Source organism: Mauremys reevesii, linkage group 22, assembly GCF_016161935.1.
Source record: "Mauremys reevesii isolate NIE-2019 linkage group 22, ASM1616193v1, whole genome shotgun sequence".
NCBI lineage: Eukaryota > Metazoa > Chordata > Testudines > Geoemydidae > Mauremys > Mauremys reevesii.
The window spans coordinates 24,281,016-24,308,851 of NC_052644.1; the positions used below are offsets into that span (position 1 = coordinate 24,281,016).

Consider the following 27,836-nt stretch of genomic DNA (forward strand, 5'->3'; position numbering starts at 1 on the left):
TGGGGGGGGGACAGGGACCCAGGTGTCCGGGCAGGGGCTAAGCAGGAGGCGGAGCCAGCGCAGACAGACAGACAGACATTTATTCCCCGTGGGGGGCGCTGGCCCCACGGCGCCGCACACAGCAGCAGTGACATGGACGTGGGGGCGGGGGGCTATGGGCCCGCCCCATGGATCGCCCAGCTCGGGGGCACGGGCCTGCGCGGCCCCTTGGCCTGAGAGTGGGGTCCTCCCCTGCGGGAGAGAGAGGGGTCAGAGAGAACCCAGGCGTCCTGACTCCCGGAACCCCCCCCCATCCAAGACATGGGGGCACCCAGATTTCCCCATCTCACCGCCCGCTCCAGGCAGGGAGGGCCCCCGGCTCCGCCCCCCCATGGCCCCCGGCTCAGCCGGCCCTGCCCCAGGACCCCGGCACCGCCCCAGCTCACCCGGCCCTGCCCCAGGACCCGGGCTCCCGGCCCCGCCCCAGGCTCACCCCGGCCCTGCCCCAGGACCCCACCCCGGCTCACCCCGGCCCTGCCCCCCCAGGACCCCGGGCTCCCGGCGCCGCCCCCCCCGGCTCACCCCGGCCCTGCCCCCCCAGGACCCCGGCTCCCGCACTGCCCCCGGCTCCCCTGGCCCGCCCCCAGGACCCCGCCCGGCTCACCGGCCCGGCTCACCCGGCCCTGCCCCAGGACCCGGGCTCCTGGCGCGCCCCGCCCCAGCTCACCCGGCCCTGCTCCCCAGGACCCGCCCCGGCTCACCCGGCCCTGCCCCCAGGACCCCGCCCCAGCTCACCCGGCCCTAGCTGCACTGGCTCCAGCCGCTGGCCGAGCGGACGTGACGCAGGATGGACTGGACGGCCCCCGACGTGGTGCCCTGGCCCCCGATGTCCGGCGTGTGGGTCTGTGGGGAGGGGCTGGTTAGGGCGGGGGTGGGGGGGCGTGGCCATGAACTGGGGCTCCCCTGGGGCTGCCTCTCGGGGGGCAGAGCCGCAACCCCCCTGTCCCACAGGGGCAATGACCCCTCACAGGAAGTCCTGCCCCCAGAAGAGGGGATTTCCTGTCCCGGGAGCCTGCGATTGGCCACTGCTGAGGGAAGAGGTGGGACTTGTGCTCCTGCTCGGAGTCTCCCTACCATTAAGGCGGGACTTCCTGACCCAGCTGCTGCCGCTGGCCTATATTAGGGGAGGAGGGCGGGACTTCCCCCCTTGCCAGCCAGGGAAGGGAAGGGGCGGGGCTTACCGCCTCGTCGTCCAGGGAGGCCAGCACTGCCTGGCGGATGGTGGTGGCGAAGCTGTGCAGCCTGTGAGGGGAGGGGCAAAGGGGGCGGAGTCAGAGCAGCAAGGCCCCGCCCACCCAGCAGGTACCACCCCCAGAGGGAAGAGAACAGAGGGGGAGGCCCCGAAGGTGGGGCAGGGGACACTCACAGGACAGGAGTGCAGGGCATGGGGGGTGAGGGGAGATGGGGCTCACCGGTGGGGGCACAGGGGGCAGGGGCGGAGGGGGGCAAGGGGCGAGGGGGCACAGGTTGGGGGATCACCGGAGGGGCGAGGGGCACGGGGGGCAATGGGGCTCACAGGAGGGGGCACAGGGGCACGGGGCTCACCGGAGGGGCGAGGGGGCACGGGGAGCTCACCGGAGGGGGCACAGGTTGGGGGGCAAGGGGGTTCACAGGTTGGGGCGAGGGGGCACGGGGGCTCACCGGAGGGGGCGAGGGGGCACAGGGGCTCACCGGAGGGGGCGAGGGGCACGGGGGCTCACCGGAGGGGCAAGGGGGCACGGGGCTCACCGGAGGGGCGAGGGGCACGGGGGCTCACCGGAGGGGACGAGGGGGCACGGGGGCTCACCGGAGGGGCTCGGGGCTCACCGGAGGGGGCGAGGGGCACGGGGGCACGGGGGTTCACAGGAGGGGGCCGAGGGGGCGAGGGGCTCACCGGAGGGGCGAGGGGGCACGGGGGCTCACCGGAGGGGGCACGGGGCACAGGGGCTCACCGGAGGGGCGAGGGGCACGGGGGCGAGGGGGCTCACCGGAGGGGCGAGGGGGCACGGGGGCTCACCGGAGGCGAGGGGCACGGGGCTCACCGGAGGTGGTCCAGCATCATGCAGGCGGCCAGCAGGGTGGCTGTGGGGTTGGCGACGTTCTTCTGGGCGATGCTCTTCCCGTGGTCCGCGTGGCCTGGGGGGGCGGCGCGGTGAGACCCAGTGGCCCCCCCCGCGCCCCCCAGTCCCGCCCCACGGCCCCCCAGGACCCCTCACTCCAGCCCGTGCCCCCCCCGCCCCCCATGCCCGCCCCACGGCCCCCCAGGAACCTCACTCCAGCCAGTGTCCCCCGCGCCCCATTCCCGCCCCACGGCCCCCAGGAACCCTCACTCCAGCCAGTGCCCCCGCGCCCCATTCCCGCCCCACGGCCCCCAGGAACCCTCACTCCAGCCCCTGTCCCCGCGCCCCATTCCCGCCCCACGGCCCCCAGGAACCCTCACTCCAGCCAGTGCCCCCGCGCCCCATTCCCGCCCCACGGCCCCCAGGAACCCTCACTCCAGCCAGTGTCCCCGCGCCCCATTCCCGCCCCACGGCCCCCAGGAACCTCACTCCAGCCAGTGCCCCGCGCCCCATTCCCGCCCCACGGCCCCCAGGAACCCTCACTCCAGCCCCTGTCCCCGCGCCCCATTCCCGCCCCACGGCCCCCAGGAACCTCACTCCAGCCAGTGCCCCCGCGCCCCATTCCCGCCCCACGGCCCCCAGGAACCCTCACTCCAGCCAGTGTCCCCGCGCCCCATTCCCGCCCCACGGCCCCCAAGAACCCTCACTCCAGCCAGTGTCCCCTGCCCCATTCCTGCCCCACGGCCCCCAGGAACCCTCACTCCAGCCAGTGCCCCCGCGCCCCCATTCCCGCCCACGGCCCCCAGGAACCCTCACTCCAGCCAGTGTCCCCCCCCGCCGCCCATTCCCGCCCCACGGTCCCCCAGGAACCCTCACTCCAGCCAGTGTCCCCCGCGCCCCATTCCCGCCCCACGGCCCCCCAGGACCCCTCACTCCAGCCCGTGCCCCCGCCCCCTCGCCGCCCCACCCCGCCACGGTCTCGAAGACGGCGAAGTCCCTCCCGTAGTTGGCGCCGGGCACCAGCCCCGGGCCCCCGACCAGCCCCGCGCACACGTTGTTCACGATGTTCCCGTAGAGATTGGGCATCACCATGACGTCGAACTGCTGGGGGCGGGACACCAGCTGGGGGGAGAGGGGGCCAGCCGGCGGGCGGGCGGGCGGGGCCCGGACGCCGGGGTTCTCACCTGCATGGTGGTGTTGTCCACGATCATGCTCTCGAAGGTGAGCTCCGGGTAGCCGCCCGCCACCTCCCGGCAGCACTGCAGGAAGAGCCCGTCGCCCAGCTTCCTGCGGGGGGAGGGGGTGAGCGACGCCTGCCGGCCCCCCCCCCCCGGCCCCCCGCCCGCCCCCCCCGGGCCCGGCACCCACATGATGTTGGCCTTGTGCACGGCGTCGGCGCGCCTCAGGGCGCCCGCCCGCGCGGGCGAGCCGGGAGGGGGCGGGGGCAGGGCGAGGCAGTGGGACCGCGCCCAGGTGATGGGCTCCCAGCGGAGGGGGCTGGGGGGGCCCAGGGGATGGGAGGCGGGGCTCCTGGGCGGGGCCCGGGGCAGGGGGTGAGCAGGGAGGGAGGGGGTGGGCTCCAGGCAGGGTGGGACCCCAGGGCGGGGCTCCCAGGGGTGGGTGGCTCCCGGGATGGGATGGGTGGGGCCCCAGGGGCTCCTGGGGTGGGATGGCGGGGCCCCAGGTGGGTGGGGCTCCCAGGGTGGGATGGGCGGCTCCCAGGGGTGGCGGGGCCCGGGATGGGATGGCGGGGCCCCAGGGGCTCCTGGGGTGGGATGGGCGGGGCTCCCAGGGGTGGGTGGGGCTCCTGGGGGTGGGATGGGCGGGGCCCCTGGGGGGGGCGGGGCTCCCAGGGGTGGGATGGGCGGGGCCCCAGGGGACTCCCGGGGATGGGATGGGCGGGGCTCCCAGGGGGGGGGGGGGCTCCTGGGGGTGGGATGGGCGGGGCCCCGGGGGGGGGTGGGGCTCCCGGGATGGGATGGGCAGGCCCCAGGGGCTCCTGGGGTGGGATGGGCGGGACCCCAGGGGGCGAGGCTCCCAGGGGTGGGCGGGGCTCCCAGGGGTGGGATGGGCGGGGCCCCAGGGGACTCCCGGGGATGGGATGGGCGGGGCCCCAGGGGGTGGGGCTCCCAGGGGTGGGCGGGGCTCCCAGGGGTGGGATGGGCGGCACCTCGTGCTCCAGGCTGCTGTACTCGCCCTCCGTGTTCTCGCGGACGATGAGGATGTCGATGTCCCGGTGCCGCGTCAGCACCCGCGGGAGGCTCTGGCAGTGAATCACGTTGGCGTAGAGATCCCGGCTGGTGCTGGGGGGGGACAGGGTCAGAGCCCCCCCAGCTCCGCCGCTGCCCGTCACTCCCGACCCACAGCCCCCGCCGCCGCCCCTCACTCCCGACCCACAGCCCCCACCAGCCCGGCCCCGCCGCTGCCCCTCACTCCCGACCCGCAGCCCCCGCCAGCCCGGCCCCGCCGGCGCCCCTCACTCCCGACCCGCAGCCCCCGCCAGCCCGGCCCCGCTGGGCGCCTCACTCGACCCGCAGCCCCCGCAGCCCGGCGCTGCCCCGCCAGCCCGGCCCCGCTGCCCCTCACTCCCGACCCGCAGCCCCCGCCAGCCCGGCTCCGCCGCCGCCCCCCACCCCCCGGCATGTAGCTGCCCGCTCACCGCAGGATGTTATTCCGGGATTTGTGGGACGGGGGCAGGTTGTGGTTGGTCTCAATGTTTCCTGTCGACCAGAAACAGAAACGGGTCAATCCCCGAACGCAGGAATCCAGACCAGACGGGGACCCCTCAGGGGCGGGGCCGGGGACCCCTGGTGGGTGGGGCAGGGGACCCCTCGGGGGGCAGGGCAGGGTGGCTGGGGACCCCTCGGGGGTGGGGCTGGGGACCCCTCGGGGCCGGGGACCCAGGGACCCCACCAGCACCGGGACAAACCCTTCAGGGCGACGCGGTTTCGCCGGATGGCCATGATCGCGTTCTGAATATCATCCTCCGCCGCCTCCGAGCTCACCCGCACCTCCTCAAAATCCACCGGGACGCAGGCCTGCCTGGGGGAGGGGAGAGAGACAGGACGCCTGGGTTCTCTGGGAGGGGAGTTAGACCCTTGCCTGGGTTCCCACCCTCTCAGGGTCAGCACTGGGGGCAGCTGCCCTGATCCCCCCGCTACCTGAACACCTCCTTCACGTGCAGCATCAGCTCCGGCCCGATGCCATCGCCCGGGATCATGGTCACGGTGTGACGCCCCCCGTACTTCGCGGGAGGAGGCTGCGGAAAGAGGTGGTGTGAAAGAACCCAGGAGTCCGGGCTCCCAACCCTCCCCGTTCTAACCCCCCAACCCCCACTCCCCTCCCAGAGCCGGGGAGAGAACCCAGGCGTCCTGGCTCCCAGCCCCCCCCTGCTCCAACCACCAGCCCCCACTCCCCTCCCAGAGCCGGGGAGAGAACCCAGGAGTCCTGGCTCCCAGCCCCCCTGCTCTGACCCACCAGCCCCCACACCCCACCCACAGCCAGGGACAGAACCCAGGAGTCCTGGCTCCCAGCCCCCTGCTCTAACCACCAGCCCCACTCCTCCCAGAGCCAGGAGAGAACCCAGGAGTCCTGGCTCCCAGCCCCCTGCTCTGACCCACCAGCCCCACTCCTCCCAGAGCCAGGGAGAGAACCCAGGAGTCCTGGCTCCCAGCCCCCCCTGCTCTGACCCACCCGCCCCCACTCCCCTCCCCGCGCCGGTGAGAGACCCCCGGAGTCCGGGCTCCCAGCCCCCCCTCCCACTGGCCCCCCAGTCTGGGAGCAGTACTCACGATGGGGGTGTGCTGTGGGTTGCAGGATGCACAGACGGGGGTGGGGGGGAGAGAGAAGGGGGTTAGTACAGCTCAGTGCAAAGGAGGCCGGGTGGTGGGGGACGGGGGGGCCGCCCCAAGGGACACCCGGGTGGTGGGGGAGGGGTCTGAAGCTAAACGCACAGGCCACGGTACCCCCAGCCCCCCCCAATCCTTGACCCACGCTCCAGGCAGCCCCCACCCATCCTGTCCCCCCCGGCTGCCAGCGCTCTGGGGTCACCCTGGGGGGGGGGCTGCCAGGCCCGTCCCCCAGGGAGCCGTGGCGCCCGCCCCCCAGGGAGCCGTGGCGCCCGCCCAGCGTCCTGTGGCAGGGAGTTCCCCAGGCCGCCCGCTGTCCCTCCGCGCGGACGGGGAGGTCGCGACCCCGCTGGTGGCCCCGCCCCGCTCGCCAAGCCCCGCCCCCGGGCAGAGCGGGGCTCGGGGGGGACTCACGGACGTCAGGGTCCGGCGCTCGGCTCCCGGCACCTGGGGGAGAACAACGGGGCAGGTTAGAGCCGGGGAGCCGGACGCCTGGGTTCTTTCCCCAGCCCGGGGCTGTGTGGAGGGGTCACTCTTGCTCGCCCCAGAGGATGCTGGGAACTGGCCCCAGGGCTTGGCGTCTCTCTGGCGCCCTCTGCGGGGCTGGGCGAGGTCACCCTCTTCCACACACCCCCCGCCCCCGGCAAAGGGGAGCTGCAGCCAATCAGAATCGGCAGCTTCGCTGTGTCCCGCCCACTCGGGGAGCCGGCCCGATCAGCAACAGCCGCAGGTGACGAAGACCAATAGAAAGAGACTCACCAGCTTGGCCCCGCCCCAATCTTTGAACGTGCCTCTTTCCCGCCCCCTTCGGGCGTCGCAACCAATCAGCTCCGCTCTGATCTATCAAGCCCCACCCACCCCCTACGCGTGTTCCAATCAGAAGTAAGCCTCTGACTCTCTCCGCCCATTTCCATCGCCCAATCAAATCCAAGATGGTAGGACCGCCCTCTCCTCAAACCCAGCCAATCACAGCCTCGACTCCTGATTTTGCCGCCCCCCCCTCCGGCGTCCTGTCCAATGAGGAGGACGCATCCCCGCCCATTTCACTCCCTCTCGGGAGCCGCCCCCGCGAGATTAGCCCGGGCCGCCGGCCGGTCCTCCCGCCAAAGGCCCCCCCCGCGCGCCCCTGCTCACCAGGCGGGGCGCCAGTAGGGCCGCTCTCCACAGCTGCCTCGTCGCCATCAGAGCCGCAGCCATGGCAGAGCCGCGCACCTGCTACCGCGAGAACTAGTCAGCGAAATCCCGCGAGAGATCCGACCTGGAATTCTCGCGACGTCTCTCTGGGGAAAACTGGCGTGTGCGCGTGCGCACTGAGGCAATGCCGCGCCTATTTTCCGCGAGTCGTCAGCGCCATATACATCCCGGCGGCCATTTTGTATCATCAGGTTGGGGGCTATCTCGAGCCGTCCTGAGAGACGCATGCGCATTGACGGCCCTTTGGCTTGTTTCTCGCTCCTTGGGGGGCAAATAAGTCTCGGCGGCCATTTTGTCCCTGGAAGTCTCTGTGATTGGTAGGGAGGCTTCGCGAGAAGGCGGAGCGCGCGTGCGCACTGAGGGGACCGCGCCTTTTCTCGTCCGCGGGCGCGCAAAAGACGTCTCGGCGGCCATTTTATTTCTCGAATTTCCGTGGAAATCTCGCGAGCTCTAGCTCGGCGCAGGCCCCGTGGTCACCCGGCGTCTCTTCTCGCTCCGCCCCGCGCTAGATGAATCCCGGCCGCCATTTTCTCTCGCGGGGCGCTACAGCCACGTCCGCTCTGGGTCACGTGGCGCGCTGGGGGCGCTGCTGATTGGCTGGCGGCGGAAGGCGCTTTCCCGACACGCTGCGCGCGGCGGCCCCGGCTCTTCGGCCACAGGCGGCGATGGCGCTGGCGGGGATCGCGCTGCTTCTGGCGGCCGCGGCGCTGGGCGGGGCCAGAGGTACCGGACCCCGCCCCCTGCCCGGCCCCTCAGACCCCGCCCCGTGAGCCCCGCGGGGCGCCGGGCGGGGCCGGGCGCGGGGCGGGGCCGGGAGCGAGGGGCGGGGCTGGGATCCGGGGGCTCTGGGGCGGGGCCAGAGAGGGGCAGGGCTGTGGGGTGGGGTCTTAGGGCTGGGATCTGGGGCTCTGGGGGCCGGGCCAGAGAGGGGCGGGGCTGGGAGCGAGGGGCGGGGTCAGAGATGGGCGGGGCTGGGATCCGGGGCTGGAGGGCGGGGTCAGAGAGGGCGGGGCTGGGAGCCAGGGGCCCGAGAGGGGCGGGGCTGGGATCCAGGGGGGCTCTGGGGGTGGGGTCAGAGGGGCGGGGCCAGAGTGGGGCGGGGCTGGGATCCAGGGGGCTCTGGGGTGGGGTCAGAGGGCGGGGCCAGAGAGGGCGGGGCTGGGGACGAGGGGGCTCTGGGGTGGGGCCAGGGGCGGGGCCAGAGAGGGCGGGGCTGGGGTCGAGGGGGCTCAGGGGTGGGGTCAGAGAGGGGCGGGGCTGGGATCCAGGGGGGCTCTGGGGGTGGGGTCAGAGAGGGGCGGGGCTGGGATCCAGGGGGGCTCTGGGGGTGGGGTCAGAGGGGCGGGGCCAGAGAGGGGCGGGGCTGGGATCCAGGGGGCTCTGGGGGCGGAGCCGACTCTCACTCCTCCCCCCACCCCACAGCTGAGACATGCCCGGAGCCCACCATGGTCCCGTCCTATTACACCACGGCCGACGCCGTCATCTCCTCGGAGAGCGTCTTCGTGGTGGAGATCGCGCTCACCTGCCGCAACGGGGCGCAGGTACGGGGGGGCGGAGCCCGGACGCCTGGGTTCTCGCCTGGCCAGAGCCCGGACGCCTGGGTTCTCGCCTGGCCAGGGATGGGGGGGCCAGAGCCCGGACGCCTGGGTTCTCACCTGGCCAGAGCCCGGACGCCTCGGTTCTCGCCTGGCCGGGGTGGGGGGGCGGAGCCCGGACGCCTGGGTTCTCGCCTGGCCAGAGCCCGACGCCTCGGTTCGCCTGGCCAGGGGGGGCCAGAGCCCGGCCGCCTGGGTTCTCGCCTGGCCAGGGGGGGGGGGGCCAGAGCCCGGACGCCTCGGTTCTCGCCTGGCCGGGGTGGGGGGGCGGAGCCCGGACGCCTGGGTTCTCGCCTGGCCAGAGCCCGGACGCCTCGGTTCTCGCCAGGCCAGGGGTGGGGGGGCCAGAGCCCGGACGCCTGGGTTCTCGCCTGGCCAGAGCCCGGACGCCTGGGTTCTCGCCTGGCCAGGGATGGGGGGGCCAGAGCCCGGACGCCTGGGTTCTCACCTGGCCAGAGCCTGGACGCCTGGGTTCTCACTTGGGCGGGGTAGAGAGATGGGGGGGGCTGGTCCCTGGGGAGCTGACCTCGCAGGATCTGGCCAGGGCCATTCAACATCCCCACTGTGGGGGTGGGATGGGGGGGTGCTGTGGGGGGCACGGCCAGTCATGGAGCAGGGATGGGGAAGGGGGTGGAGGAGGTGGGGGTTCTGCGGTGGCCCCGCCCCCCCCCCCCGGTGCTAGACTCTCTCTTCTCCCCAGAATGTCGCCCTCTATGCTGACGTCAACGGCAAACAGTTCCCCGTCACCCGGGGGCAGGACGTGGGGCGCTACCAGGTAGGCTGGGGGCCAGGACTCCTGGGTTCTCTCCCGCCTCTGGCAGGGCAGTGGGTGGGGGCTGGGGGCCAGGACTCCTGGGTTCTCTCCCGCCTCTGGGAGGGCAGTGGGTGGGGCTGGGGGCCAGGACTCCTGGGTTCTCTCCCGCCTCTGGCAGGGGAGTGGGTGGGGCTGGGGGCCAGGACTCCTGGGTTCTCTCCCGCCTCTGGGAGGGCAGTGGGTGGGGGCTGGGGGCCAGGACTCCTGGGTTCTCTCCCGCCTCTGGGAGGGCAGTGGGTGGGGGCTGGGACGCTCTCACAGGTGTCCCCAGGTTTCCTGGAGCATGGAGCACAGGGCCGCCCGGTCCGGCACCTATGAAGTGAAGTTCTTTGACGAGGAATCGTACAGCGCCCTGCGCAAGGTGAGGGCTGGCTCTGGCCTGGGGGGGTGTTTGCGGGCTGGGGGCCTGGGCCGGTTTCTGCTGCCTGGGGATGGGCTGTGGGACCTGCAACTGACACCCGATTTCGCCCCCCAGGCCCAGCGCAACAACGAGGACGTGTCGGCGATCCGAGCCCTGTTCACAGTCAGTGTGGATCACAGGGTGAGGGGGCTGGGTCCTGGGCGCCGGTTACCCCCGGGCTCAGGGGCGGGTCTGTGTCCGGGGGTTACCCGGGCTGGGGGCGGGCTGCGTCCGGGGGTTACCCCGGGCTGGGTGCGGGGCTGGGGGCGGGTTACGGCGGGGCTGGGGCGGGGGGGCGGGTTACCCCGGGGTGGGGCGGGCTGTGTGCGGGGTGGGTTACCCCGGGCTGGGGGCGGGCTGTGTGCGGGGAGGTTACCCCGGGCTGGGGCGGGGCTGGGTCCTGGGGGCGGGTTACCCCCGGGGCTGGGGCGGCTGGGGCGGGGCGGGGGCGGGTTACCGGCGGGCTGGGGCGGGGCTGTGTGGGGGCGGGCTGGGGCCGGGGCCGGGCCTGGTGGGGGTCACTGAGCCAGCCCCATGCCTGGGGCTGAGGAGGCGGCTGACCCAGCCCCGTCTCCGCAGGGCGCCTGGAGCGGACCCTGGGTCTCCACGGAGGTGCTGGCTGCCGCCATCGGGCTCCTCGTCTACTACCTGGCCCTGAGCGCCAAGGGGAGCATCCAGGCCTGAGGGGGGAGCCGGGGCCCCCGTGTCCCCCGCTGGCGCCCAATAAACCCTGTGCACCCACTCGGCTCGCCCTGCTTGGGGGGGGGCGGGGCCCCCGTGTCCCCCGCTGGAGCCCAATAAACCCTGTGCACCCGCTCGGCTCGCCCTGCTTGGGGGGGGGCAGCGCGGGGCGGGGGGGCCGGGCCCCCCGTGTATCCCCCGCTGGCGCCCAATAAACCCTGTGCACCCGCTCGGCTCGCCCTGCTTGCGGGGGGGCACGGGGCGGGCTCGAGTTAGGGGCTTGGTAACAAGGAGATTAACAGCCCCGGGGGGGGCCCAGCAGCCTGACGCCCTCGCACAGAACTTCGCAAAGGGAGCGACAGACCCGAGGCCGGGGGGGAAACGGGAATCACACGGCGGGTGGGGCGAGGGGCGCGTGGGGCTAGCTGGGGTGACACGGGAATTACGGGGTGGGGTGGGGCGAGGCGCGTGGGGCTAGCTGGGGATGACACGGGAATTACACGGGGCGAGGGGCACGTGGGGCCGGCCGGGATGACATGGGAATTACACGGGGCGGGCGGCGTGTGGGGCTAGCCGGGGTGACACGGGAATTACACGGGGCGGCGTGGGGCTAGCCGGGGTGACACGGGAATGACACGGGGCGTGGGGCTGGCCGGGTGACACGGGAATGACACGGGGTGGGGCGAGGCGCGTGGGGCCGGCCGGGGTGACACGGAATTACACGGGGGCCAGGCGTGGGGCCGGCCGGGGTGACACGGGAATTACACGAGGGTGGGGTGGGGCGGGCGTGTGGGGCCGGCCGGGGTGACACGGAATTACACGGGGTGGGGCGGCGCGTGGGGCCGGCCGGGGTGACACGGGAATCACATGGGGGGCAGGGCGAGGGGCCGGTGGGGCCGGCCGGGGTGACATGGGGCGAGGGCCCGTGGGGCTGGCTGGGGTGAATCGGGAATCACACGGGGTGGGGTGTGGGGCCGGCCAGGGGCGAGGGGCCCATGGGGCTGGCTGGGGTGAATCGGGAATCACACGGGGTGGGGCGAGGGCCCGTGGGGCTGACCGGGGTGACACGGGGCGAGGGGCCCGTGGGGCCGGCCGGGGTGAATTGGGGGGGCGAGGGGCCCGTGGGGCCGGCCGGGGCAGAGCTCGCTGGCGGCAGCGGCAGGAAATGGCACCTCCCCAATCTAGTAGGATTCTCGGGGGGGCTCAGCGAGCGCGTGGCCGGGGCCTCCCGTGCGGATCGGGGCCCCGGGGCGCTCGGTTTGGCGATGGGGCGCGGGCAGTGGTGCCCCCTGTCACGGGGTGGGGGGGCGCCAGGCCCTGCACCCCCGGGCTCCCTGCGATCACCAGGACTCTCAGCCAGCCAGGAAAGCAGGAGGTTTATTAGCCGACAGGACACAGGCCTTGCAGGCCCAGATAACCGGATCCCCCCGGTTAGGTCCATTTTGGGGGCTTCCCAGCCCCCAGTGCGACCAGTCCCACCTCGTCACCCCCCCCCTTCGAGACTGAACTGAGCGGGGTCACTCCAGCCAGTGACCTGGGGAAGTTCGAACCCACCTACATTCCCATGGCTGCCCCAGGGTCCCCCCCGTTCTGGGGGGAGAGTTACCCCAGGTCATCCCAGTTTCCTGCCCCCCTGTAGGTCGGGGGGACTCGAGGGCACTTGCAGGTTGCAGGGGGGAAGCCTTATGCCGCCTGCGCCCTTTCCCCACCCCAGTACCCCTGGGGTGCACCCTGGGCTGGGGCCTTCTCCCCACATTCCAGGCTGGGGGGCTGGGATTCGGGCTCTCTCGGTTCAGAGCCGCCCTTCTGACCCTGGCCCCCCTCCGGACAGGCTCCTCAGGGCGGGGCGGGGGCCTTACAGCCATCTCCCCCCTGTCCCGGGCCTTCCCCCCCCTCTGGCAGGGGTCACAGGAGCGGCAGTGCTGCCGGACATGGGCAAAGACCCCAGGCCAGTAATAGTTCTGCAGCAGCCGCTGCTGGGTACGCCAGGCTCCCTGGTGCCCTGAGGGGGGAATGTCATGGGCCCGGCACAGCAATTGGTGGCGATACTCCTGGGGTACCACCAGCTGCCTCCTGATCCCCCCTGACTCCATCTTCCCTGGGGGAGCCCATTCTCGGTACAGGAGCCCCTTCTCCCACAGGAACCTTTTCCGGCCACCTCGTCCCATGGTCTGTCCCCCCCCCGAGGCTGGCCAGGTCCCCTATCCTCCGCAAGGAGGGGTCTCCCCGCACCGCGGCCTGGTACTCAGAGGGGCGGGGATCTGTCCTCTCTCCCCGGCTGGGTCTGGGGCCACAGCCTCTCTGGGCCGTGCCCCTGGGCGTTCCCTCCCCACCGGGTCAGGGTCCGGTGCCCCGGGCAGAGAACCTTCCCCGGGGTCAGGGTGCAGAGCCCTGCGTCGACTCTGACTACGGTTCATGGCCAGGGCACCCCGGGTGTTACTGGGCCAGTCCTCGAGATCCCCCCCCATTAACACCTCCGTGGGCAAATGTGGGTGCACCCCCACGTCCTTGGGGCCCTCCTTGTCCCCCCACTTTAGGTGTACCCTCGCGACAGGCACCCTGAATGGGGTCCCGATCACACCCCTCAGGGTCAGGTAGGTGTTGGGCACCATCCGACCTGAGCCCACCACCTGCAGCCGGGCCAGCGTCACCTCTGCGCCCGTATCCCAGTACCCAGTGACCTCCTTCCCGTCTACCTCCAGGGGAACAAGGCACTCGCTCCGGAGGGGCAGCCCTGTGCCTACCCTGTAAACCCCAAACTCAGGGCGGGGAGCATCCAGCCCCTCGGAGGGGCCGACCCGGGGCCCCCCTCCCTCCTTCGCAGGGGGTACGCGGCCCACCCCCCTTTCCTGCGAACGCTGCTCCTCATCCGGCTGGGTCTCTACCCAGTTGACCCGGTGTGGGGTTGGTCTGCTCAGTTTGTCCCGGAGCTTGGGGCACTGGCCCCGTACGTGGCCCGGTTGGCCACATTGATAGCAGCCCATGTCTCGTGGGTCCCCTCGAGGGGGGCGGCTGGACCTGACGCCAGATGCTTCCCTTTGGTGGGGGCCCTCCCTCGGCTCCTTCTGGGAGGTCCCATGGTGACTCTCTCTCTGCGTTGCGGCAGATCTGCTCCTTCGAGACTCCTCCCTGCCATCCCCCGCCCGACTGTCCATGTATTGGTCGGCCAGCCGGCCTGCATGCTGCGGGTTCTCCGGCTTCCGGTCCATCAGCCACTGCTTCAGGTCAGCTGGGCACTGATCATACAGGTGCTCCAGTACGACTAGGTCAAGCAGGTCCTCTCTGGTTTGGGCCCCAGCCGTCCACTTGCGGGTGTACCCCTGCGCCCGGTTGACCAGTTGCAGGTATGTGACCTCCCGGGTCTTACGTTGACCCCGGAACCTCTTCCGGTACATCTCCGGGGTCAGCCCAAACTCGCGGAGCAGGGCCTCTTTGAACAGGTTGTAGTCCCGCGCCTCCGCCCCTCTCATTCGGCTGTACACCTCCACGGCGGTGGGGTCCAGTAAGGGGGTGAGGCACCGGATCCTGTCTGCGGGGTCAACCTGGTGCAGCTCGCAGGCGTTCTCAAAGGCCGTCAGGAAGGTGTCTATGTCCTCCCCCTCCTTACGCGGGGCCAGGAAGTTCATATCGAAGCTCTTTGTAGGCTTGGGCCCCCCCTCACTCACCGCAGCTGGGGCCTCCCTGCTTTTCAGCTGGGCCAGGGCCAGCTCATGTTTACGCTGGTTCTCCCTGTCCTCATAGTCACGTTGCTTCTGCTTCTCCTCCCGCTCCTGCTGGCGCTGGGCCTCCTCGAATTCACGTTGCTTCTGCTGGTCCTCCATCTCCATCAGTTTGACCTCCCTCTCCAAGTCCAGCCGCCTGTGCTCCACGGAGGCCGAGCATCGCCGGGACGATCCCCTGCTGGCCGGGGGGGTCACGGTGCCCTCCGTAGCTGGGCTCCCCCTCCCCCTACGCCTAGGGGTGGGGGGTCTCGGGATGCCCTCAGCGGCCGGCTGACCCCTCCCAGCGGGGACAGACACTGGTGCCTGCGCTGCATCTGCCCGGCTGCTTCCCTCAGAGACAGGGACCGGTTCATTCCTGCGATCTCTCTCCTCCAGCCGGGCCATCAGCTGGGCCTTGGGGAGCTTCCCATGGCGCAGCCCCCCCTGCTTGCACAGCTCCACCAGCTCACACTTGCGCTTCTGGGAATACATCTTCCTGCTGGCCGCTCACAGGCCGGGGTGTTCGCCGCTCCCCACGGGTTCCAGGGGGACCCCTCGTGTGCCAGTCCTTGAGGTCACCCCCTCCCTGCCAGGGTCGAGCTGCAGACTCCTCCGCCCCTGGGCTCGCTCGCTGTGATCCCCCAGGGGACCCTGTTACTGCAAAGTCCTGCTCTCTGGCCACACTCGCCCAGGGGTGAATCGCCCCTTCGTTTTCCTGCTCCCCAGTCACTTACTGCAGGAAGCGCCGTTCGCGGGGTGCCGCCGATCCCACCGCTGCCACCAGTTGTCACGGAGTGTGGGGGCGCCAGGCCCTGCACCCCCGGGCTCCCTGCCGATTCACCAGGACTCTCAGCCAGCCAGTAAAGCAGAAGGTTTATTGAACAACAGGAACACAGTCCAACCCAGGTCTTGCAGGCACAGATAACAGGATCCCCCCGGTTAGGTCCATTTTGGGGGCTTCCCAGCCCCCAGTGCGAACAGTCCCACTTCATCACACCCCCCAGGGGCTGCGCTGGGCCCGGCCTAGGGAACATCGTCCCCCAGGGGGAGCGGGGAGATGCCAAAGCCTGGGGCTGCTCCAGCGGCTCGAGGTGAGTCCCCGGCCCCTGCGACGAACCACCTGGGACCTGCCAGGCCGGGCACAGGGACCCCCAGACCCTGCCAGGAGCCACCCGGGACCTGCCAGGCCGGGCACAGGGACCCCCAGACCCTGCGACGAACCACCTGGGACCTGCCAGGCCGGGCACAGGGACCCCCGGCCCCTGCCAGGAGCCACCCGGGACCTGCCAGGCCGGGCACAGGGACCCCCGGACCCTGCCAGGAGCCTCCCAGGACCTGCCAGGCCGGGCACAGGGCCCCCCGGCCCCTGCCAGGAGCCTCCCGGGACCTGCCAGGCCGGGCACAGGGCCCCCCGGCCCCTGCCAGGAGCCTCCCGGGACCTACCAGGCCGGGCACAGGGACCCCCGGCCCCTGCGACGAGCCACCTGGGACCTGCCAGGCCGGGCACAGGGAGCCCCGGCCCCTGCCAGGAGCCTCCCGGGACCTGCCAGGCCGGGCACAGGGACCCCCGGCCCCTGCGACGAGCCACCTGGGACCTGCCAGGCCGGGCACAGGGACCCCCGGCCCCTGCCAGGAGCCTCCCGGGACCTGCCGGGCACAGGGACCCCCGGCCCCTGCCAGGAGCCTCCCGGGACCTGCCACGCCGGGCACCGCCACCCCCGGCTCCGGCCCCCCGGCCCCTGCCAGGAGCCTCCCGGGACCTACCAGGCCGGGCACAGGGACGACCGGCCCCTGCCAGGAGCCTCCCGGGACCTGCCAGGCCGGGCACAGCGACCCCCGGCCCCTGCCAGGAGCCTCCCGGGACCTGCCAGGCCGGGCACAGGGACCCCCGGCCCCAGCCAGGAGCCTCCCGGGACCTACCAGGACGGGCACAGGGACCCCCGGCCCCTGCGACGAGCCACCTGGGACCTGCCAGGCCGGGCACAGGGACCCCCAGACCCTGCCAGGAGCCACCCGGGATCTGCCAGGCCGGGCACAGGGACCCCCGGACCCTGCCAGGAGCCTCCCGGGACCTGCCAGGCCGGGCACAGGGACCCCCGGCCCCAGCCCCCCGGCCCCTGCCAGGAGCCACCCGGGACCTGCCAGGCAGGGCACAGGGACCCCCGGCCCCTGCCAGGAGCCTCCCGGGACCTGCCAGGCCGGGCACAGGGACCCCCGGCCCCTGTGACGAGCCACCTGGGACCTACCAGGACGGGCACAGGGACCCCCGGCCCCTGCGACGAGCCACCTGGGACCTGCCAGGCCGGGCCAGGGCAGCTGAAATTCCTGGTGCTAAACGCCCCGCGGGCCCCATCCCCCAACGCTGCAGCTACACGAGCTGGTCCCACGTGGAGTGAGACGGTGGCGCCCCTGGGGCCCGTTCGCTGAACTGCCCCACGCGCAGCGGCAGCGCTGGGGGGCGGGAGAGACGAGCCAGCACCTTGCACGCTGCGGGCGGGGGGGGCCCACGGACCTGGGCACGGGTCAGACAAGGGCAATGGGGCCCGGAGCCGCGTCAGGACATAGAGCTGCTGTCGGGGGGGGGGGGTGGAGCCGCCCCGGCGGGAGGCAAGATGACGGGCCTGGGCCTTTTCCGCGCGGCGGGGCCGCCGGGGGCCGCCGCAGGGGGCGGGAAGTAGAGACGGGGGCGTCGTTTACTCCAGCCCGAGAACCAGGGGCACCCACTGGAGCGAAGCGGCAGCAGGACGTGTTTCTCCGCCGCGCACCAACCTGGGGAACTCCCTGCCGCAGGACGCGGCGAAGGCCGAGCCCGGGACCGGGTTGGAAGGAACTGGCCCCGTTCAGGGCGGCCTGGTCGCCCGGCGGCTACGAGCCAGGCTGGGCCGCTCCTCTCTGCCAGGCGCTGGGCATGGGCGGCGGGGGGGGGGTCACTTTGTTCCCTCGGGGGCAGCCGGGACACCCAGCCACTCGTCAGGGGTGTGGGGGACCCCCAGCTGTCCCAGATCTGGGGCAGCCCCCTTGGGGGCGCATGATTCCTGGGGGCAGCCACTGGCTCCCCCACCCTCTGGGCCCCACAAGGGAACCGTCCCCCACGTTCCTGGAGCCAGAGTCGCTCCAGCGGCCGTGTGAGCGCAGGGGGGTTTCCGAAGATCCCACCCCCCGGCGTCTCCTGCCAGCTGCTCCCCCCCTTCACACGTGGGCCGGGTCTCTGCAAAGCAACCCCCCCCCCCGCCGCCAGTTAACCGGACAGCGGAAACTGAGGCGCACGCAGAGTTCAACCTCCCACTCCAGCTGCCCCCCCCGGCCAGCGGGGGGAGCCCCTGCACCACTAGCAACCCTCAGCCTGGGGGGCTTCTGCCGCACCCCAGGGCGGGGGCAAGGCTGGCTCTGCCCTGCAGGGGTGGGGCGAGCCCTACCAGACCCCCCCGAGCTGGGGCGGGCCCTGGCCTGCAGAGGACCTGCTCTGTCAGCTGGGGGGCCCGGGCTGGCAGGGGCTGCGAGTCGGGAGTGAGGGGCACCGGCAGGGCTGCGCGGGGGCAGGGCCGGGCTGCCAGGGGCTGCGAGTGGGAGTGAGGGGCACCGGCAGGGCTGCGAGGGGCAGGCCCGGGCTGGCAGGGGCTGCGAGTCGGGAGTGAGGGCACGGGCAGGTGGGGGCGGGGGCTGGGAGGGGCTGCAAGTCGGGAGTGAGGGGCACCGGCAGAGCTGGGGGGGGCAGGGCTGGGATAGCAGGGGGCTGCGAGTCGGGAGTGAGGGGCATCGGCAGGGCTGCGGGGGCAGGGCTGGGCTGGCAGCGGCTGCGGGTCGGGAGTGAGGGCCACCGGCTGGGCTGCGCGGGGGCTGGCCCGGGCGGGCCGGGGCTGCGAGTGGGGTGTGTGGGGCACCGGCAGGTGGGGGCGGGGGCTGGGAGGGGCTGCGAGTCGGGAGTGAGGGGCACCGGCAGGGCTGCGAGGGGGCAGGGCCGGGCTGGCAGGGGCTGCGAGTCGGGAGTGAGGGGCACCGGCAGGGCTGCGGGGGGGCAGGGCCGGGCTGGCAGGGGCTGCGAGTCGGGAGTGAGGGGCACCGGCAGGTGGGGGCGGGGGCTGGGGGGGGCTGTCTGCCCTGATGATCATTGGCAGTGTTAGCCAAAAGGGCTCGTCCCCCCGGAGCTGGCCCGTTCCCCCCGGAGGCACAGAGACGGAGTGTGAGCGGAGCAGCGGAGCGGAGCGGGTGCCCCCCGGTTCATAGCAGGGGGCGACGCCCCGAGGCGGGGCAGGGGGCACAGCGATACGGCGGATGTGCAGGGTTTGCAGCCGGGGGCCCCTGGCCACGGGCTGCGCAATATTTACGGTCGGTCCCGCCAGCAGGTCCTGGCGCATTTCGCATCAAGCGAAGCACAATTCACATTATCTATTGATCTATCAGCAGGGAGCCGGGTGACGTCACGGCCCCCCCAGGCCCCCCTTGGGGTCCCCGGCCCAGCCCCCCAGTTGCACCAGGGCAGGTTTCGCTGCGTCACCCCTCTGGGGGGGGGGGTAATTCAGGGGCCAGTCTCTGTTCCCCTCCCCCCCCCACAGAGCCTCCCACCCTGAGCGGGCAGCGGGGCCCCGTCTGGAGCCTCTTGGGCAGCAGGCGAACCCCCCCCCCGCACCTCCAGCGGCCGGACTCCTGGGTTCTCTCCCGGCTCGGGGAGGGGAGGGGAGGGGGGGCTGGGAGCCAGGACTCCTGGGTTCTCTCGCCGGCTCCGGGAGGGGAGTGGGGGCTGGTGGTTAGAGCGGGGCGGGGAGTATTGGGGGAGACTGGGACTGGCCGGGGAGGGCATGGAAAGTCCGGGGGGGGGGTGAAGAATCTAATTTCCCAGCATCCCCTGGGAGTTGGACGGTCCCCTCTGTGTTCCCAGAAACTGCCCCTCCCCAGCAGCAAGTACCGGGAAATACCCCCCAGCCCTGCCGGTGCCCCTCACTCCCGCCCCCCCAGCCCCGCCGGTGCCCCTCACTCCCGACCTGCAGCCCCCGCCCCCAGCCCTGCCGGTGCCCCTCACTCCCGACCTGCAGCCCCGCCCGCCCCAGGTGCCCCTCACTCCCGACCGCAGCCCCAGCCCTGCCGGTGCCCCTCACTCCCGACCCGCAGCCCCGCCGGTGCCCCTCACTCCCGACCCGCAGCCCCCGCCGTCCCGGCTCCGTTTCCAGGCAGGGCATCGCCCCTTCCCCCGGAATTACGCAGCCGAGATGGGAGCTGGGGTCGCGATGTGGGGATCCCCCTCCCAGAGCCGGCAGAACCCAGGCGTCCTGGCTCCCAGCCCCCGCCCAGGGAGGGGCCGGGCGCTGGGGGAGGGGCGGCGGAGGGAGGGGTCTGACTCCGGATTATGTCACAGGCTCTGCAGCCGCAGTGGGGAGCGGAGCGGCTCGGGCTCAGGTAGGGGCTGGGGCGCGGGGGGGTCCGGCTTCTCCTGCCCCCCCGGACCCGTCCCGGGCCGGCACCCGCTGGGAGCGGCGAGGGGGCTCCTGCGGGGGGAGGGGCTCAGTGGGGTGTGTGGGGAGACGGGGGCTGCCAGGCGGGGCTCAGCGGCGTGTCCGTGGCGGGGATGGTGGGGGGTTGTGAGTGTGGGCTGGGTGTGGCCGGTGTTGTGTGTTCCGTGTCTGTGGGGTGCGTGTTGTGTCTGGCCTGTGGGTTGTATGTTGCGTGTTGTGATGTGTGGGTTGCATGTTGTGTGTTGGGCTGGGTTGTGTGGTGTTGTGGCGGGTTGTGTGTTGTGATGTGTGGTGTTGCATGTTGTGTGTTGTGGCGGGTTGTGGGTTGTGTGGAGTTGCATGTTGTGGGTTGTGTGTTGTGGCGGGTTGTGGGTTGTGTGGTGTTGGGGTGGGTTGTGTGGAGTTGTGGCGGGTTGTGGGTTGTGTGGTGTTGCATGTTGTGGGTTGTGTGTTGTGGTGGGTTGTGTGGTGTTGTGGCGGGTTGTGGGTTGTGTGGTGTTGCATGTTGTGGGTTGGGCTGGGTTGTGTGGTGTTGGGCTGGGTTGCGGGTTGTGACTTGTGGGTTGTATGTTCTGGGTTGTGATGTGCGGGTTCTGCGTTGCGCTGGGTAGGAGCCAGGGCTGGGTGTGGCCTTTGTGTGGGTTGGGGGGGGGGATCTGGGGCCGTTGGTCCTGTCCTAGAGTCCCCAGCCCCCCAAATCCCCTGGAATCCCCCCACCCTCCCCCAGCCCCTAACCCCAGCACATGGGGGGCAGGAGAGACAGACCCCCCGGACACCCCAACTTTGTGTGTGCGCCTGGGGGGGGCGTCCCGGGGAGCAGAGCTTGGGAATGGGATGGGGGGGCCAGGCTGGCTGCTCCCCTCCCCCACCCAGGCACTGGTAAATAGGGGGTGGAATTTGTGTGGGGCGGGGGGAGCTCCTGCCAGCGCCCCTCACTCCCGACCCGCAGCCCCTGGGCCCCCAGCCCTGTCCCCCCCCAGCCCTGCCGGCGCCCCTCACTCCCGACCCTCAGCCCCTGTCCCCCCCCAGCCCTGCCGGCGCCCCTCACTCCCGACCCGCAGCCCCCAGAGGTTCACTGGGCCTGTCTGCTGGGGGGGGGTCTGAAAGTGAAGACAGAGAAGAGGTTGGGCCCTTGAGATTCCCCCCATCCCATCCCATCCCCCCCGCCCGAAGGGTGGGGTCGTGGCAGGTGCTTGGGGGAGGGGAATTTCCATATGAGCTGCAGGCAAATTAGCGGGGGGGGGGGAACACCTGGCTCTGGGTACGTGGGGGGGGAGGGGATTGCACAGGGACGTGGCCACCCGACCCCCCTCCCCTCCCAGGGCCAGGAGAGAACCCAGGAGTCCGGGCAGGAGAGGGGACCTGGCTGCGGCGATGGGTGGGGTTTGGCCCCATCAGCCTGGTGGGGGGTTGCTGTGTGGAGACGCCCCCCCCGGAGCACAGGGCCCAGGGCCCAGCGTGACACTGCCCCCCTGCCCCTCCGCCCCCGCGCCTGCACTGCCCAAGGCAGGGTGACCTGTCAGAGCCGGTTACTGAGTTAGAGCGTGTGTGGGGGGGGGCTGGGACCCCGGACTCCTGGGTTCTCTCCCGGCTCTGTGAGGGGAGTGGGGCTGGTGGGTGAGAGGGGGGAGCCAGGACTCCTGGGTTCTCTCCTGGCTCGGGAGGGGTTGGTGGTTAGAGCGGGGGCTGGGAGCCAGGACTCCTGGGTTCTCTCCCGGCTCTGGGAGGGGAGTGGGGGCTGGTGGGTCAGAGCAGGGGCTGGGAGCCAGGACGCCTGGGTTCTCTCCCGGCTCCGGGAGGGGAGTGGGGGCTGGGAGCCAGGACTCCTGGGTTCTCGCCCGGCTCCGGGAGGGGAGTGGGGGCTGGGAGCCAGGACTCCTGGGTTCTCTCCCGGCTCTGGGAGGGCAGTGGGGGCTGGTGGTGAGAGCAGGGGGGGCTGGGAGCCCGGACTCCTGGGTTCTCTCCCGGCTCTGGGAGGGCAGTGGGGGCTGGTGGTTAGAGCAGGGGGGCTGGGAGCCAGGACTCCTGGGTTCTCTCCCGGCTCTGGGAGGGGAGTGGGGGCTGGGAGCCCGGACTCCTGGGTTCTCTCCCAGCTCTGGGAGGGGAGCAGGGGCTGGTGGTTAGAGCAGGGGGGCTGGGAGCCCGGACTCCTGGGTTCTCTCCCGGCTCTGGGAGGGCAGTGGGGGCTGGGAGCCAGGAGTCGATGGAGCTGGATCCCCACACCCTGGGTTCCCGGTTTCTGGCTCCCCCCCTCCCCCCCGCCCGGCCGGGCATCCGGCCCGTGACACTGAGACAAGAACCCGTTTGTGTCCAGGCCAAGAGCCGCCCCACCCCCGCACTTCCGCTGTCCAGCCGGGGCCTGACCCCGGGCCCAGCCCCCAGCCGCTACAATGGGCGCCTGTTGGGGCAGGGCTGGGCTAGCGGGGGCTGCGGGTCGGGAGTGAGGAGCACCCTCCCCTCCCCCGCCCCTGCCATTCTCCCTGTCTCATTTTTCCCTGGTGCTGGGTTTGAATTGGGTCCTTCTGGGGTGAGGGGTCCTTGGGGGGCTTCAGAGCCCTTAACCCTTTGCTGCCCGGCTCTGGGAGGGGGTGGGGCAGGGCCAGGACTCAGGAGTTCTCCTCCCCCCCTCCTGGGAGGGGGGGGGGTGGTGGTGGTTAGAGCAGGGGCTGGGAGCCAGGACTCCTGGGTTCTCTCGGCTGATGGGTTAGAGCAGGGGCTGGGAGCCCGGACTCCGGGGTTCTCCCCCCGGCCCTGGGAGGGGTGGGGGGGCTGGTGGTTAGAGCAGGGGGGGCTGGGAGCCAGGACTCCTGGGTTCTCTCCCGGCTCTGGTGGGGTCAAGGTGACTGTGGACCAGTATCCCAGTGCCTCTTGGTTGCCGTGGAAATGCAGGAAATGCAGCAGTGGTGTCTGAGGGGAGGGGGAGATGCACAATGGACAGCGCCTGGCGCTCGCCTCGAACCCCCCCCCCGACTGCCCCGGATACGCCCAACACCCCCCACAACCCCGATACCTCCCACAACACCCTCCAGGCTGTGACACCCACCACCCCCTGCAGCCCACCCACCCTCGGGAACACGCCCGGTGCCCCCTGCCTCCCCCGCGACCCCCTCACTTGCTTCATGGCTCAGAGCCTGAGGTGTGACCCGCCGAACCCCAGAGCCCCCCAGCAGCAGGATCCCCATGACGTGGGAAATCCCTAAATTGCTGCGAGCCCCCCCCCCGCCAAGAGACTGGACCCGGGCTGCAGACACCAAATCCGGGGGGTGGGGAGTGGGGCAGGGTCGTGGCCCCTCTGTGGGGCGCTGGCTCCCACCCGGCCCCAGGGCAGGGACTGGCTGGCTCGGGGGGGGGGGTCAGATGTCTGACACCTGGGGTCTCTCTTCATGCCTGAGGAGTTTACAAGTGGCTGGTGGGGGGGGGGGGAGCTCAGAGACCTTGGGGACAATCCCCCCCCCAACCCGGCCCATCCCCCCCCTTCTCCCTCTGCTCAGGGGGCCTCAGACAGATTCTGTCACTCGCCTCATTAACTCCACGGCTGCTGGAATATGTTTTTTTCTGATAAACCAACCATAGAACTAGCAGGGGCTGTGGGTCGGGAGTGAGGGGCACTGGCAGGGCTGGGCTAGCAGGGGCTGCGGGTCGGGAGTGAGGGGCACCGGCGGGGCTGGGCTAGCAGGGGCTGCGGGTCGGGAGTGAGGGGCACCGGCAGGACTGCGGGGGGGAGCAGGGCTGGGTTAGCAGGGGCTGTGGGTCAGGAGTGAGGGGCACCGGCAGGGCTGGGCTAGCAGGGGCTGCGGGTCGGGAGTGAGGGGCACCGGTGGGGCTGGAGGGGCAGGGGCTGCGGGTCGGGAGTGAGGGGCACCGGCAGGGCTGGGCTGGCGGGGGCTGCGGGTCGGGAGTGAGGGGCACCGGCAGGGCTGGGCTGGCGGGGGCTGCGGGTCGGGAGTGAGGGGCACCGGCAGGGCTGTGGGGCCCAGGGCTGGGCTAGCAGGGGCTGCGGGTCGGGAGTGAGGGGCACCGGCAGGGCTGGGCTGGCGGGGGCTGCGGGTCGGGAGTGAGGGGCACCGGCAGAGCTGGGGGGAGCCCCTGCTCCAGGTTTTGCTCCCCCCCCCGTACTCTGGTTCCATCTGCCTCTGGGACATGGTGGCTCCCGGGGGTGGTGCCCGGTGCTGGTGCCCAGAATGGTGCCAACTCCAAGCAGACAATGACGGGAAGCCTGCAGCCAACTCGTCCGGGCCCAGAGCTTTGGGACCAGCTGCCTCCTCCCACCCCACTCCCAGAGCCGGGGAGAGAACCCAGGCATCCGGGCTCCCAGCCCCCCCCACTATAACAACCAGCCCCCCCCAGACACACTCAGCTAAGAATCCCTGACTTGATAACAAATTTACTTCCTATCGTGCAGCCGGATGGGAGCCAGCACCCCCTGGATGGGACGGCCCCGTGCCCCCTTCCCCGTCCCCCTCAGCCAGCCAGTCCCCACCCTGGGGCTGAATGTTTAATAACAGCACAGTTGGTGCAGCTCGCAGGGGCTGCGGGTCGGGAGTGAGGGGCACCGGCAGGGCTGCGTGGGGGCAGGGCTGGGCTGGCAGGGGCTGCGGGTCGGGGGTGAGGGGCACCGGCAGAGCTGGGGGGGGCAGGGGCTGCGGGTCGGGAGTGAGGGGCACCGGCAGGGCTGGGGGGGGCAGGGCTGGGCTAGCAGGGGCTGCAGGTCAGGGGTGAGGGGCACCGGCAGGGCTGCGTGGGGGCAGGGCTGGGCTGGCAGGGGCTGCGGGTCGGGAGTGAGGAGCATCTTTCCTCTCCTCTTCCCTATTAATAATTCATGCCCCCTCCCCCGTTGCCGGCGCTTTTCCATCTGTTCCCGTGTCCGTCCGTCCACCCGTCTGTCTCCTGCTGGGGGGAGGGGAGGGGCTGGGGGGATCCCGCTGGGTTGACAAGATAAGCCCCTTAGCCCGGTAATTGCCTGGTGGGGGTGGGGGGGTCTCACGGTGCAGGAATGTGGGGGAGGGGCGGCGCCTGGGTCTCGCTCAGTGATGGTGCTTCTCCCCCAGCCAGGTGCAGGGAGTGACCCGCGGCGCCCCCCAGCCAGCACTGCCCGGATTGAGGGGCCCCAGCCCCCGGCGAGGATGGCTCCCAGGCGGGGCCGGCTGCTCCGGCTCTGGCCCCTGCTGCTGGGCCTGGCCGCAGCCCTCACCATCCCCAAGGAGTGTGAGTAGCTGCGGGGTTTGGGTCCTTCCCCCCCCTTGAGCCAGAAGTGGGGCAGTCCAGGTGTCCATGGATGGTGGATCCCTCCCATTACCCTGCCATGGTACAGTCCAATTTTCATCCCATAGCAACAGTCAGCACCACGGACAGGGCTCCGGGTGTTGCAATGGGCTGTAGCTACAGTCAGCACCATGGACAGGGCTCTGGGTGTTGCAATGGGCTATAGCTACAGTCAGCACCATGGACAGGGCTCTGGGTGTTGCAATGGGTTGTCACTACAGGCAGCACCATGGTCAAGTCTCCAGGTGTTGCAATGGGCTGTAGCTACAGTCAGCACCACGGACAGGGCTCCAGGTGTTGCAATGGGCTGTAGCTAGTCAGCACCACGGACAGGGCTCCGGGTGTTGCAATGGGCTGTAGCTACAGGCAGCACCACGGACAGGGCTCCAGGTGTTGCAATGGGCTGTAGCTACAGGCAGCACCACGGACAGGGCTCTAGGTGTTGCAATGGGCTGTAGCTACAGGCAGCATCACGGACAGGGCTCCAGGTGTTGCAATGGGCTGTAGCTAGTCAGCACCACGGACAGGGCTCCGGGTGTTGCAATGGGCTGTAGCTACAGGCAGCACCACGGACAGGGCTCCAGGTGTTGCAATGGGCTGTAGCTACAGGCAGCACCACGGACAGGGCTCCGGGTGTTGCAATGGGCTGTAGCTAGTCAGCACCACGGACAGGGCTCCGGGTGTTGCAATGGGCTGTAGCTACAGGCAGCACCACGGACAGGGCTCCAGGTGTTGCAATGGGCTGTAGCTAGTCAGCACCACGGACCGGGCTCCAGGTATTGCAATGGGGTGTATCTGCCTGTGCCAAACCCATGGGTGGGGGAGCTTCTGGAGGGGAGGACTCTATGGGTCTGATCCAGGGGATGGTTTTGCACATTCACGCTGGCACACTTTGCACGGTTCTTCATGCCGCAGTGCACAATCATTCTCTGTGCCTCGCTCGCTATAACACTCGCTTATGTACAGTCCCCCCTTGCTTCCCATGAGCGCCGAGCCCCACCTGCCCCTCGCACGTGTGGTCACACGCTCGCCCTTCCCCACCCCCTCCGCTCACTCACCAAGCACCATCCAGCCCTCGCGCCAGCTCACCTGGCACACGCTCCAGTGCCCGCTCGGGTCTCCCAGCACACCCCACCTTGCAACCATGGACACGCTCTGGCCAGCCTGCCTTGCACACTTCTGCACGCTCACACCCACGCAGCCCACATGGGACACCAGCTAATGTCTCTCTGTGTCTCTCCCCTCTGCTCCCCACCGGCGGCACAGACGAGATGCACAACCGTGAGTCCTGGGGTGAAACGGGGCGTCCGGGGGGCGGAGCCGGGTCGGGGCACCCGCGGGCTGTGGCTTTGCACACTCACCCCCTTTACCAAGAACCCCCAGGGCCACTGTGGATCCGTCAGGAGAGAGACTGGGGGGGTCTGGGGGGAAGTTTGGGAGAGTTCGGGGAGGGGGAATTGGGGGATCCTGGGGAAGCTTGGCGGGGGTGGGGCAGAGCAGCTTGCTGGGTCCTCAGTCTCTGTAACGGCCCCCCCGCCCCCCCAGTGCGGCAGCCCCCGGAGATGACAGAGCAGCCGGCGGAGAAGCTGGTCGTGTTCCCCAGCGACGACATTGTGCTGCGGTGTGAGGCCACCGGGACCCCCTCGAGTGAGTACAGACCCCTCTCCCCCTCCCCGGCCCCCGGGCCCCCAAGCCCGGGGCTGCCCGAGCTCCTCCCCTCCCCGCAGGTTCCGCTGGACGAAGGGCGGGCGCTGGTTCGACCCGCGCCAGGAGGCCGGGGTGACGGTCGTCGAGGGCTCAGGGACCCTGTATGTGAACAACAGCAACGCAGGGCGGCACCAGGGCGTCTATCGGTGCTACGCCAGCAACGACCTGGGCACGGCCATGGGGCCGGAGATCCGCGTCATCGCCGAGAGTGAGTGACCCCACGGGCGGCGCCCCTCACTCCCGACCCGCAGCCCCCCGAGCCCGGCCCCGCCGGCGCCCCTCACTCCCGACCCGCAGCCCCCCGAGCCCGGCCCCGCCGGCGCCCCGCCCGCCCGCCCCGCAGCCCCGCCAGCCTGCCGGCGCCCCTCACTCCCGACCCGCAGCCCCCCGAGCCCGGCCCCGCCGGTGCCCCTCACTCCCGACCCGCAGCCCCCGCCAGTGCCCCTCACTCCCGACCCGCAGCCCCCCGAGCCCGGCCCCGCCGGCGCCCCTCACTCCCGACCCGCAGCCCCCGAGCCCGGCCCTGCCGTGCCCCTCACTCCCGACCCGCAGCCCCCCGAGCCCGGCCCCGCCGGCGCCCCTCACTCCCGACCCGCAGCCCCCCGAGCCCGGCCCTGCCGGCACCCCTCACTCCCGACCCGCAGCCCCGAGCCTGGCCCTGCCGCGCCTCACTCCCGACCCGCAGCCCCGAGCCCGGCCGCCGCGCCCTCACTCCCGACCCGCAGCCCCCAGCGCCCCTCACTCCCGACGCGCAGCCCCGGCCCAGCCCTGCGCCCTCACTCCCAACCCGCAGCCCCCAGCCCGGCCCGCCGCGCCCCTCACTCCCGACCCGCAGCCCCCGAGCCCGGCCCCGCCGGCGCCCCTCACTCCCGACCCGCAGCCCCCGCCGGCGCCCCTCACTCCCGACCCGCAGCCCTGCCAGCCCAGCCCCAGGCTCCCCCCAGCTTTTACCTGCAGGTCTCCCCAGAGCTCAGCCAATTGCTCCTGTTTCCACGACAACCATTTCCATGGCAGCGAGGTGTCAGGGTGATGTAATTGCATCCTCTCCATCAGCCCTCCCCACCCCTCCCCACCCTCGGCTGTAGCCTGAGACGACCCCCCCCCCCCAG

General features: G+C 71.7%; 3 protein-coding genes across 3 annotated transcripts in view; 2 read left to right on the plus strand and 1 right to left on the minus strand.

Moving 5' to 3' along the window:
* Nucleotides 1-60: 60 nt before the first annotated feature.
* Nucleotides 61-7,295, minus strand: IDH3G (isocitrate dehydrogenase (NAD(+)) 3 non-catalytic subunit gamma). The gene is made up of 13 exons (XM_039510500.1): nucleotides 7,061-7,295; nucleotides 6,341-6,373; nucleotides 5,870-5,881; nucleotides 5,240-5,337; nucleotides 5,008-5,120; nucleotides 4,738-4,798; nucleotides 4,249-4,381; nucleotides 3,263-3,365; nucleotides 3,054-3,200; nucleotides 2,061-2,154; nucleotides 1,221-1,281; nucleotides 775-882; nucleotides 61-232 (listed from the first exon to the last, which is right to left on the minus strand). Exons 1-12 carry the CDS (start codon nucleotides 7,121-7,123, stop codon nucleotides 781-783), a joined length of 1,020 nt encoding a protein of 339 aa, XP_039366434.1. The 5' UTR covers nucleotides 7,124-7,295; the 3' UTR covers nucleotides 61-232; nucleotides 775-780.
* A 343-nt stretch (nucleotides 7,296-7,638) lies between these two features.
* Nucleotides 7,639-10,670, plus strand: SSR4 (signal sequence receptor subunit 4). Its single transcript, XM_039510502.1, has 6 exons — nucleotides 7,639-7,843; nucleotides 8,543-8,661; nucleotides 9,416-9,490; nucleotides 9,801-9,890; nucleotides 10,005-10,070; nucleotides 10,509-10,670. Exons 1-6 carry the CDS (start codon nucleotides 7,786-7,788, stop codon nucleotides 10,611-10,613), a joined length of 513 nt encoding a protein of 170 aa, XP_039366436.1. The 5' UTR covers nucleotides 7,639-7,785; the 3' UTR covers nucleotides 10,614-10,670.
* Nucleotides 10,671-19,652: 8,982 nt separating this feature from the next.
* The window catches only part of L1CAM (L1 cell adhesion molecule), a 28,392-nt gene continuing 20,208 nt past the window's right edge, over nucleotides 19,653-27,836 (plus strand). The window contains 5 exon segments of the mRNA XM_039510503.1: nucleotides 19,653-19,702; nucleotides 24,807-24,963; nucleotides 26,287-26,301; nucleotides 26,566-26,671; nucleotides 26,748-26,935. Of these exon segments, the coding sequence (XP_039366437.1) occupies nucleotides 24,882-24,963; nucleotides 26,287-26,301; nucleotides 26,566-26,671; nucleotides 26,748-26,935 (391 nt within the window). The 5' untranslated portion in view covers nucleotides 19,653-19,702; nucleotides 24,807-24,881.